This window comes from Neopelma chrysocephalum, unplaced genomic scaffold, assembly GCF_003984885.1.
Source record: "Neopelma chrysocephalum unplaced genomic scaffold, ASM398488v2 Primary Assembly neopelma1_22, whole genome shotgun sequence".
NCBI classification, from domain to species: Eukaryota; Metazoa; Chordata; class Aves; order Passeriformes; family Pipridae; genus Neopelma; species Neopelma chrysocephalum.
The window spans coordinates 10,147,313-10,159,807 of NW_020897689.1; the positions used below are offsets into that span (position 1 = coordinate 10,147,313).

The window sequence follows — 12,495 nt, forward strand, 5'->3', positions numbered from 1 at the left end:
TCCTCTTTTTTTTTATTTTACTTTAAAAAGTGTCATTATAAAGATGCTTTAGAGTTCTAAGACGGAATTTTCAGTTTAACTTTCCTGAATCCCTGCCCATGCCAGCGTAATCAGGCACTGAGCATGCATTATGCAGTAAGTTGTAATGGTCCTTCTGCTCATCTTTAGATCTATAAAATGCATTAATGCACATAAAAGAATATTGTGACTGAATGCACTGCTCTTTCTCTTCCCCTGTTTCCTACCTTCCTTCCCGCTATGAATACCAAACTATTCTTTGTAGTCCAGGAATATTAGGCTTGGTTTCTGGATCCCCATTTATCCAACAACTAAAAAAAACCCAACACTGGCTTATATACAAACTAAATATGTCTTCATTAAGTTTTCATTTGTATATGACTTATTTTCCCCATGTTTATGTTCTTTCTTACAGTGATATTTCACAAGACACCTAAGCCAATCTAACACTTCATTGTTGCCATAGGAATATGGGATAGTCCTTGGTTCTGGCTGCATGCTGATTTAAGAAACCCTGCACTGATTTACTCTCATCTCAGTAGGAGAAAAGAGCACTAACTGAGAATTAAAAAACCTAAACTAATAATGTTGTGAAACTCAAACTGTGTCAGCCTTTTTCCCCGTCATTGACTCATCTTTTCCTTCTTTCATCACATTTCATCACCTACTCTCCAGCAACTATTTCCCTCTCACCTCAGCTCCCCACCTTCAGTTTACATTCTGCCTCAATTTAGCTTCAGAGGGGAAGCAAAGGTGAAAGAGGACCTTTAATGCTTCCACACTAATGGGGTCCTGAAACCCCTCACCTGCAAGCTAGTAGGACTTAACCCCACTGGGAGGGATTTTGCTGGTTTACAGCCACCCTGAATGAAGCACAGTCTGTTCTGCATATGCACTTGGAGTCTTGGCTGGATCTGTGTATGCTGGCTGCCAGCTCTCCCCAAAGTGCTCCCTGCAAATTGCAGAGGCAACTTAGGAGAGCTAAAGGTGTAAAAGGACTGGGCAGCTAAGGACTTTGGGTTTGTCCAGTTTGGAAAAAGGAAGCTGAGGGGCAACCTCATTGCTCTCTGCATCTGCCTGAGGAGGGGAAGTGGGAAGGGAGGTCTGGAATGGTTCAAAGTTATGGCCAGGGAGGTTCAGATTGGACATTAGGAAGCATTTCTCCTATCTTATTGTGCTGGTTTTGGCTGGGGTAGAGTTGATTGTCTTCACAGTGGCTCGTATGGGGCTATGTTTTGGGTTCGTGCTGAACACAGGGTTGATAATACAGAGATGTTTTAGTTATTGCTGAGCAGTGCTTGCACAGAGCCAAGGCTTTTTTTGCATTTCATACTGCCATGCTGGCAAGGAAGTTGGGGGTGCATGGGAGGTTGGGAGGAGACACAGCTGAGACAGGTGACCCAAACTGACCAAAGGGACATTCCATACCATATGACATCATGCTGGGGAAAGAAGGAGGAAGGGGGGGATATTGGGAGTGACAGTGTTTGTCTTCACAAGTCACCGTTAAGTGTGATGGGGCCCTGCTCTCCTGGAGATGGCTGAACACCTGCCTGCCCATGCAAAGCAGGGAATTAATTCCTTGTTTTGCTTTGCTTGTGTGTGTGGCTTTTGCTTTCCCCATTAAACTGTCTTCATCTCAACCCATGAGTTTCCTCACTTTTACCATTCTGATTCTCTCCCCAATCCCACTGGTGGGGGAGTGAGTGAGTGGCTGTGTGGTGTTTGGTTGCTACCTGGAGTTAAACCATGATTCCTATCCTAATCCTAATCCTATCCTAATCCTATCCTAATCTTATCCTATCCTTCAGAAGGATAATCTCTGACAAACCTGAAGTTTAAACATGTTCCTGTGTTCCTCAGTGGGAAGGCAAGTACTGCAGCAGGAGCTCTTCCTTTGATAATTGCATTGGCATGATGCATCTTCTTCTGAGGGTAGAAGTTCACCCTTATAAAGACATTTCAAAGACAAAGGGGAGCACATAGGCTGGATAAAAGGTATCATTTGTACTTGGTGGTTTTGCTTTGCATTGCTACTGGCATGGCTCCAGTTGCGACTTAGAGCTACATAAGCAAGACAACACCAATTGACTTTGTAACTACCTGGGGTCTCAATTTCCTGGTATCAATCAGTTGTGCCACAGCCTTCAAACTAAGTAAGTCTATTTCACTACTGATTATAATTAAGGCATAAAACTGTATGTTCAGCGTAAATCATTGTGATGCGCTGCACTGTAAATAGCTACTTAGGCAGGACTTCAAATCAACTTCGTGTAGTTAATAGACTGTCACAGCTTTCAGACAGTTGCTGCCCCCTTATGTAGAGGGGAAATCAATTAGACAATTCATGAAAGGTGTCTCAACAGTAGGCAAGCTAAGGGTTTCTATGATATGTAAACACTGAGTACTTACAGTAGATGCGTCAGTGTTAAATACCTTGTCAGATTTTATCACAAAGCTATGAAATCCTGAAAAACATGCAACTGGAAATATAACACAGCAGCAATATTTTTACAGGTGTTTTTTCATTTTTGTAATGTATGACTGACTTTGAGTATTATTGCTCAGCCTAGGGAATGTTAAGATAAGGCCTGAAAAATGAAGACTTCATGAATTTAAACATGTCCTCAAGATCTCATTTCCCTGTTTTCCTGTTACAAAAGGAATGCTCTAGATTTGAAAACAGTTAACATGAAAATACCACCACGGGCTGTATAAGTGTGTACCATTTTCTTCTATCAGCAATAACCAGATCTAGGGCAGTGCCAGGGGACTTGATGTGATAATGCTGGTAAGGGAGTCTGGTTCAGGGCTGTGCTACTGCAATCAGAACTGTCTTGCTTTTGCTTTCTCTGTGCCATCCAAAGTGGCCATATCACACAGCATATTGAAAGGTGCCCTGTAATTAGTTGGCTCTGGTAAACACTACAGAGTAGCAGCAATTCATTTCTGCTGAACTGAATACTGAGAAATGTTTACAGGCTGAGGTCGTGTCCTCTATGCATTCCCACAGAGCAATCACGAACCCTGGTCCTGACCAAGGCTCCTCAATACCCCTGGAAATATCAGTCTGTGTTGTTACATCTCAGCAGTACTTGAACATTGCACATGAGTGCAGCTGTTTAGCAGGGATGGTTTGCCAGGTTCGCTTAGGGAAATTGGAATTGCTGCATTTTTACGGGAAAAAAATCTCCTCCTTCATTTTAGAACTGAGTTGATGCTGCCTGTAAGGGCAGATCCCAATTTTTGTACCTCTCTGTCATAACTGAACCACCTTCTATTGAATTATGCTCCAGAGTCTGCTGTTGTGAATATATTCAAAGATGGTTATTTATATACAACCTTACCCTCTGAGAAGTGTTGCTGAAAAATGCAGTGGTCAGTGGTTCAACAGAGAAGGAAGTAGTTTGTCCTATAAGAACTGATGTAATACAAGCAGAAATGTATGACAGACTTTGGAAATACATTCAGTTAAATGCACAGGGACATAATTGGAGGAAAAAAAGAATGAAGGAATTAATCACTCTAAAGAAAAGGAGGAAAGAGAAAATTGCCAAGGAAATTTGCAGACTACACAATTTTGCATTCTTGATGTATAGACAAGATTGATTTTAAGTGTCATAGTTATAGCAGTTCTCTAGTTATAAAAAATGCATGAACTGCTTTGTCAGCTGTAGAAGTGTAGGCATCTAGGTTGAGACAGAAAATATTTCACCTCCATAGCATTCTCCACCAAATCTATTAACTTGTCTGTAGTTACAACTCAACATCAACAGACTTCTGCTGTTATCCAATAAGCATCCACTCTCAAGTGCAAGCAATAGTTATAAATAGCAATATCAATAATAAGCAATACCAATAATAATCTGTTAAATTGTACTATATACATTTAATTTTCAGATGACTTAGTTTATACGATATTTCACTTCATAATTTAAAATGGAAACTCTGCAAAAAGAGAACCTCAGAGGAGTACTACAAAAAGTGCTAAAAATGATTCTTGCATAAACTATGTTTTCTCTCAAAATGTTTTTGGTACATAAAATTACTTTAAAAAAGGTTAAAAAAAATTGATCTGTTAAAAAAGGTGCCATTCTACCAAAAAGTCTTTCTATTAGAGAACACTGATAAGATGATGGTGAAAATGCTGAACACAGTTGTGCATTGAAAGAGACGAAACCAGTGAACCCAGTGATCTTCCCAGAATATCTCTGGATTTCATCCAGAATAGAGCTGATACTTCAGATTAAGAATTGCTTAAATTTGAAGAATTGTCAAATCTGGGAAGAGCTGACCTCTGTTTAATAAAAAACTTAAATATTTAGGCTGAAATGTGAAATATTTAGGCTGAAATATGAAATACCATGCTTTGAAAGATTATTTTTAGAGATAAAGGAACTTATCTTCATATTTGGTTTCAACTCATAAACAGAGTGGTATGTTAACTAGGGGTATCATAATTTTTGGCAATTCCTACGAATTCTTGAGCAACTAAGTTGCAGGCATGTTTCTTTCAACTATGAGGGATGACTCTGCAGAGCCTAAAGCAAGCTACAAGAGCTGTTCACAAAAGCACTGAAGTTTGCTCTTTTAAGCACATAACTGGTCCCAAACACCTATGTTTTCACTTAAGCCTGGATACAGATGCTCTGCATAATTAATACTAAGAAAAGATGGTATCAATGGGCAGATGGCAAAACCAACTTCGAATCAATGCTCTGGTACAACAGGTTGATCACCAGTGCCTTCTGCAAGCATCAGGAGGTTGTTCTGGAATCAGGAAGGATCCATGAATGATGTTTATTTGCCATATCATAATTTTAATTGGGTTTTAGTGGGTGCTTGGGGTCTGGCTGTCAGTGGCTTGTGAGCCACCTGACACTTCTGGCCAGCTCTTACCAGCTTATGTGTTTTTATTCCTACTCTGCAGCTGGTCATAAAGCTGACCTATACAGACGTATGGTCTGTGATATTTTTTTTTATGAGAACATAGATACTTGAGCCAAACCAGACTATACCTAATAAGCCCCATTCTAATTTCCTTTATTATATTATCTGTAAACTGATTGATGGCGAGTGTTCTTTTAGGATGACAAAGAGGCGTGCTTTTGACTGAATGATGATATGCTAATGTGATAAATATGAATCTGAATAATAAAAATCAAATTCTTATGCTAGGTTTTTAAAGGGTGAAGAATATGTTTGAAATAAGAGTACAAACTACATAACGTGCTCTTTGGATTAAAGCCAGGAGAATCTTGCACATTTACTGCAGGGCTGATGTTTGGATTCAGCAACACGTCCCCAGTGACTACCTGTAAAGCCTCAGATCACTGTAAAATACATTGAGACCTAATCTAACTACAATCTCACTGTACAGTCTTCAGGCATTTATTCCAAACAAAACATTATTTCCTCAGGGTAGTTTTGGGATACAATTCCTCAGGAGGAAACACACTATTACACATCTCCAAAGCTGAGATGCACGAAGAAAGAGCTCCCGGAGGGTGTGGCTACAACATTATACCTGTCTAGCACAGTTTGAGTTCGTGGGTGTGCATGTCACACCAACATGGGCAGTACGATGCATTTTTCCATTCTGCCCACTGTCAGTGCTCATTGGAGCTGGCACCAGACCACAGATCTTTACAAATTTCAGACGTTTGCTGTTCACGAACTGGCAGGTAGTGCTGAGCAGATGGTAGGAGATGTACGCCCATAAAACATACAGACCTGTGTCTGGGTTTCGTTGCTGAGTCATCCAACCTAAGAGCTGAAATTTTAAACACAATGCTTCACAGTCCTTATTTTGGGAGGATGGTTCTTTTTTTTCCCACTGGGAAAATTTTAGAATAAGGCTGTGGTTTGTGTGATTTTTCTAAGAGGATAAAAATGCATGTTTGGCTATGGATTTGATATTGATTATAAATAACAGATTGAGCAGTACACTGGAAACAGCCTATCGGTCACAAGACTTCAAAAGGTAACTATGATCTGGGAAAGAGTGTTAAGTCCCAGAAGTCAAAATTATGCTTCTGGAAAATTCCTATGACTCAGACTGGTAGAGAGAAAAAGAAAAAATACTTATGAATTAATTCAACTCCTTAATTACACATTTAGGTAGGGGAAGAGAGAAAGAAAAAGTTTAAATGAAAACACAGTTAACATGGTTTTATTTGATATTTGCTAAGTATCCAGAAGAATTTCATGGGTGAGAAGATGGAGTGAGTTCAACAAAAACAATCTGCCAGAGGATTTAAGAGCAGCTTGCCTCTAAACCTCCTGAACTAACATATATTCTCATCTCAGGTTATTCCAGTGGAAATCTGAGAAGAGATTTGTGTCACGATAAGGTCGTATTAATCCAGAGAAACATTTGTTCACATGCTATTATTTCTGCTCTATTGGAAAACTAACAAAGCTTTAGCTATAAGTTCACACTAATTGTTTCTCATTTTAAAACAATAGCAGGGATAGCAATGCTGCAGATGAATCGATATTTCTGCACTGTGTACCTTATTACAGTAAAGCTGAGAGGATAAATATAAAAATATCCTGCAAACTGTTTAAGTGTTAAACCCCATCCATATCCACTGCTAAACCAACTAGGCTCAATCAGGTGACCTCAGTAAGTTACACCATGTAAATTGCTGACAAATTTGGCACATAAACTATGAAGGAAACCTCCCATTCCGACCATAATTTCTTGAGCGTTCTCTGTGATGGGGAGGGACTGCAAAGGAAACTTTTACCTTTCTCCAAGCCCTGGAGCTGAGCAGAGAACCCCTTTGCAGGAGGAGTGAACCTGGCCTGGGTGTGATGGGACTGCCTGTGCTTTGGGTGAGCAAAGGTCAATAGCCGGGTCAGGGCGGGAGCTAAAATCTAGTCTATATCCAAATATGATACGAGCAGGTGACCCATAACTCACAAGATGGACAAAATTAACAGCGCTTCCCAAGTTGTGAAGCCGAGGAGGAAGAAGAAAACATGAAATCTTCAAGTCCAGGTACTAAGTAAGTAAAAAATTGAGAGCATGTGTTGGAAGGAACATCTGGAGGTCATTCAGTTCATCCTCCTCCTCAAAGAAGCAACAAAGTTATTAGCTTTTGGAAGTATCTCTGGATGGACTTCCCACAGCCTCTTTGGGCTTTGGTTCTTACTTATGCTTATGATAGCGCTTTTTTTCCCATGCATTTAGTTGAACTTCCCCTTGCTGCAACTTGTCTCTTGCTGATGACCACTTTGCTGTGCACCTCCAAGAAGTGCCTGGGTCTGTCTTCTCTCTAGTTAGCCATTAGTTAGCCGAAGGAAACAATTAGATTTCCCCCTTGCCTTCTGCTCCCCACCCCCAGTATTTCCTCACCATCTCAGGGGTCCTCCACTGGACTTGCTCCAGCTTACTGAAGTCCCACTGCTCATGGAGGTCCCAAAGCAAATGCAGCACTCCAGCTGCAGCTCACTGGAACCAAGGAGAGGCAAGTGCTCACTTCCCATGACCTGTTAGCAGCACTCTCGCTAGTGCAGCTCAGCAGGCATGCTCCTCTTCTTGGCAAGGGGTCACTGCTGACCCAAGTTAATGACTGCCTGAACATGACTCAAAAAGTGAACATATCCAATGTGCATCTCATTTCTGATGTGTTCTCAAGGAGGTGATTGAACTTTTGGAAACTGTCCTCCAATAAAGGGGATTATGAAAAAAATAAGAAGGGGACAGTGCTCTACATTGAAAGTACTGCAATCTGTCAGTGGTGCTAAAATATTTAAATACATTAAAAAAAACAAGGTGAAAGTAGTTTATATTTATATGATACAGATGTTCAACATATTCTCTTCCCCCCCCATTTTAAGTTTATCTACTTTCAGATAGACACTGGACATTGAAAAATTTAAAAAATTATCTTTACTATGCCAGGTTCTTTTCTTTTCTTTTTTTTTTTTTTAAAATAGAAAATAAGCTGAAGCTGTTATCCTGAGTACCACATCCTTGCAGATTTTGGAACTAGCAGGTCTCAGGATAACACCTTGTTTTTATACAGGAAAAACTAATTTTTTTCTTTTTCAACTTCCTCCTGTTCTCCACTTCAAATAAACTAAATATTGACTTAAGTAAATTTATTAAGAACAAGCTCTAAATGTACTAGACAGTACATTGGTGTATTAATTCCCCAAACGTTTATTCTTAGTTTCAGACACTTAGCAGCAACTTCCCACCGACCAGTAATTTCATTATTTAAAAATCTGGCAGCAATCACTCATTCTGTGAAGGTAATTTTAATTTAACAGACATAAACTGCAATTGATTAGAGTAAATGTAGGAAGTATTATAAACCATAGTAATTAAAATGAAGATTTTTTCAATATATGCATCTATGTAATTGAAATTAAATATAATAATCTCAAAAGAGAAAACAAAGTTAAGTCCGTCATATTTCTTCTTTCTCTTTTCCAAGAGGTGCAAAATGATTAAGGCAAATCTCCTGGAGGAATCCCATAAATGCACACTGGAACCCATCTGTGCTAAAGTAAAATTATTTGACCTATTAACTTCTGATTTTTTGAAGACCTTTTCTACATGGAAAAAATCCTACAGACGCTTATTTCACATTGCAATGCCTCACTGAAGCTCATGTTACTTCAGCGTTGTACACCCTCTGTTCTATGTTGACTTCCCTGTGAGCACCTCATGTAATCCATCCCTGACAGAGAAACTTCCCTCGCTTCTCAAGGCCGGTGTGAGGGCAAATGGGGTGGGAGGAGTGGGTCTGTGCACCAGGGCCTGAACGAGCCCAGAGGATGCGCTACCACCCTTTGTGGTGCTCTGTCTGATGAAAGGTTTCCGAAGGCATGTTTAACTTCAACATCACTGGAGAAAACCTGCAGGATATTAGAAGTACCAGGGACAAGTTTTATCTATTTGTTTAAGAAAAATAGTTTATATACTCCAATGCCTAGGTCTTAAATTGGTCTTAAAGAGGTCAGTTCAGCCCTGTCTTTCATTCCGCTGTGAGGGATGGCTGCTGGGCTCTGTGGAGCCAACATATCTTCTGCATTTAAAAGGCCTTGATGGGAGTTTGTAGGTGTGAGACCTGTTATCAAACACTATTGCTCTCATAACCTCCTTGATGACTCAAGCCCTTCTTCCTTCACCCTTTGATCAAATGGGATTCACAAATATGGGATGGTCTACTGGCCTGGGCTGAGAACAGGGCTGTGAGCAGTGTTTCCTACTGCTTCAGGTGTGATACCTGCTCAGGATACTTAACCTTTTCTCTTCACATGTGGAAAAGTAAAGTTATTCCATACCTGGATTATGGAGAGGTAACAAATATAAGGAATAATTGCAAAGAAAATATTTTGGTACTTTAAAACTAAACATTTTAGCGTCTAACAGTCTAAATGACTTCATTGATCTCCTTTAGTTTTTGTAAAATGTTCAGATTTTCAAATTTAACCTCTGTTTACAATGGCAGTGTTAGAACTTCAGAGAACTTTGCCCTTGGGTGAGATGGTGATATTGTGTATATCCCTTCAAAAGTGGCTGCATTTAAGCAGCATGTGTGAGGTGAGAGCTGTGACAGAGGACCTGACCAAGGATATGCCAGCCTAAACATTAATCCAGTCCAATCTGATTAACCAAGACTTACTGTAACACTTTAATGAACGAGAAGGGGAAAGGTAGGGACAGAGCATTTCTCTCAGCCCTCCAGTTTGCTGTGCAGAGCTCTACCTGCTCTGGGCAAAGCACCATGGGTGGCTGCGGAGGGGAGCGGAGCACAGTGAAGGCTTTATGCCCTCCTTCCAAACAGTCTACAGATATTTCAGCGCCAGGTCTATGCCTGGCTGCAGTGGTCTGAGCAAACATCTGAGGGAAAAGTGCAAGTGCCTGCCTGGGAGAAATCACCTCACACTTCTCTGGGAAGGTGTGTGGGGATGGGGATGGAGAAGAAGGACAGCAAGGCAGGCACAAGCCACTGCCTGAGGCCCCCAGCATGTGCCCCAGCATGGTTGGAGGGGGTGTCAATGAGAAGGCATACAGATCCCTTACATATCTACCCAGTAAATTAATCTCTATATGTTACCATAGGTATAACATTAATTCAAAATGTATTGAAGAGAATTTGGAGTCAGACTCACTGTTTCTTAGTTTAGCTCTCTCTTTGTATATGCACTACAGAGCTTAAGGTGTAAGCATAGTAGTCACGGATGCAGTAACTTCTGGTTTTATGACCAGGCAATTAGGCCTTTGTATCAGAGTCAGGCATTATACGGAAATAATTAAGGCTACAAGAAGAAAAAGTAATGCTTGGATACGGGTATCACTGCCTGAATCCTTACAGTGACCCGAAATAGTGAGCATTTCTGAGCCAGGGGACCCCTCTATTAAAGGTGTTTCAATAAATAAGAAAGCATGACGATTACTAAGTGTGTTGTTCATCTCAGCAAATGAAATCACTTGTAACCTTCGGACTAACCAGCTTGCTTCAGTAATTCTGAACTAGCCCAGGAAGTACAAGCTTTCACTGCTCAAAAAGCTTTTTTCCCTTACTCATAATTATCACTGAATAATCTTGCATATTTAGCAATACACTAAATCAAAGAAAAAGTAGTCATTTCATGTTATGTTTGAGCATGTGAGTTCTACCATAAGACCTATACTGAGACAGTGAACTAAGGGCCAGTCCTTCAATACCTTAAATAGGATCACTGCTTAGAGCAACTATTGTGTCTGCTTTTTTTTCATTTATTTGTTTTTTTTTGCTAGAGATATTCACAACAATGATCTTTTAGTTATCTTTCAAATGCCATATCCTTCAAATTCTTTTGATCCGTAGTGTACATATTTCCCTATGGCTCTTGGAAGACTGCATTTACTTGTTGCTTACCTGTCCTGGTTGTTCACAGGCTGTCTGGTATCTTGCTTGTTGGCATAATTCTTTTACTCTCTCATATTTTGGTAGTTGATTAGACTGCTGAGTGTTTTTGCTGGATTCCTCCTTCTTGCGTAGAAATTTGCTTATAAAAAAATAAAGTTGAACATTTTAGATACATTCTTCTAAACTCTTAAGAGAATGAATGTAACTTGAAAAGCAAAGCTACTTGAAGGTTTACTGTCTTCTCGGGGAAAAAATCCCCACATTTCTGTTATCGACCTTTGATGAAGGTCATGTACTGAAAAAAAGGCTCAGGTGCTTGGCTGAAAATTGCCCAAGGAGAAACAAGGGTTGCTAAAATATGTCAAACTGGTACAGTTCATCACCATTCATACATCAATGCGGTTTCTTTCACAAGGCAAAACTCTCTGAAGCAGTACTTGCCTGGCTGAAAAACTCAGCTGAAGACACAATAGGACTTCCATACTCAGCACTAGCTTGGCTGTACCTTATATATTACAATGTGTCTTATATGCACTGTTTCGTAATACATCACACAAGATTTCCACAATCTGTAAAGTCATAAAGTGCCAAAAGGTAATTGCTGTAAAATTTTTACCCAGAGAAAATTTTCACAACAACTAGCAAGGTGAGAGGATCTAAGGAGGTATCAGTGAAAAGAGGAGCAGTTATAGTCACAAATCTCATTTAAACATAACTCTTTTCTTAGTGGCAACAAAAATGAGGAATGCTTCCAGCCTATGAAGGAAAATACAAAATCAATTGATAAGAGGATTCTGCACAGCTGGATTTGAAACAGAGATTTGGTAAGAAAATAAATCAGATGATGGCATAAGTGGACACGAGCACAATGTTAAGGAAAGAGGCTAGGAGAGTTGCCAGAAAAGCATGCTTTCAAATTTCTTCCGAGGTAGGGATTTGAAAGCACAGTACCTTCCAGTGGTGGAAAACCAGGAAACAAGTCAGGCCTGTCAGTTTGCTTGCAAAATTTACTACTTCTCTGACCATAAAAAGGAAGAGGAGGGACCAGAAAGGAAAGCATGTACAAGAGAGTGTTCCGAGCAGGCATGCTCTTCCAAAACTCTCTCACCCCTAATAATTACCCTCTTTCCACCAGAAATGTGTCACGCCAAATTTTGGTCTTCTTGTTTGTTCGAAACCTGAAAGTAAAATAATAATATTTACTGCTGGCACTTATGTATAGCACTGCTAGTGTTAACAAATTATTTTTGAAAAAACAACTCTCCACTTATATATACACCTGCCATTTTATAGATGTGCTATTTAAGAGACTCTTTGAATGGGAAAGCTGTGGTCGTTGCCATGACGCAGCTCATTTTCACAGAATCCCTTTTTCCACTCAGTTTTTGATTTACTTAGGTGTTTGCTTCTGAACTGGCTATAAACAACGTTGGGACCTACCTGTTTCCTGGTCTCTCCAAGTCCAGAAGCTTTAGGACAGATTTGCCATCCATATCTGGAGGTGTGTCAAGTCCTGCTATATCCAGAATTGTTGGAGCAAGATCAATATTCAGAACTATCTGAGGCACTCTGCAAATCAACAGAAAAAGTCAAAGTTGTCATG

The 12,495-nt window shown here is 40.0% G+C and overlaps 1 protein-coding gene across 5 annotated transcripts in view; it reads right to left on the reverse strand.

Moving 5' to 3' along the window:
• The window catches only part of SULF1 (sulfatase 1), a 122,755-nt gene that overhangs the window by 19,019 nt on the left and 91,241 nt on the right, over positions 1 to 12,495 (reverse strand). For all 5 annotated transcript variants that reach the window (XM_027698064.1, XM_027697897.1, XM_027697728.1 and 2 more), the window contains 3 exons: positions 12,333 to 12,461; positions 12,014 to 12,070; positions 10,902 to 11,031 (listed from right to left, as the gene is read on the reverse strand). In XM_027698064.1, coding sequence (XP_027553865.1) covers positions 10,902 to 11,031; positions 12,014 to 12,070; positions 12,333 to 12,461 — 316 coding nt within the window. The remainder of the gene's footprint in view (positions 1 to 10,901; positions 11,032 to 12,013; positions 12,071 to 12,332; positions 12,462 to 12,495) is intronic.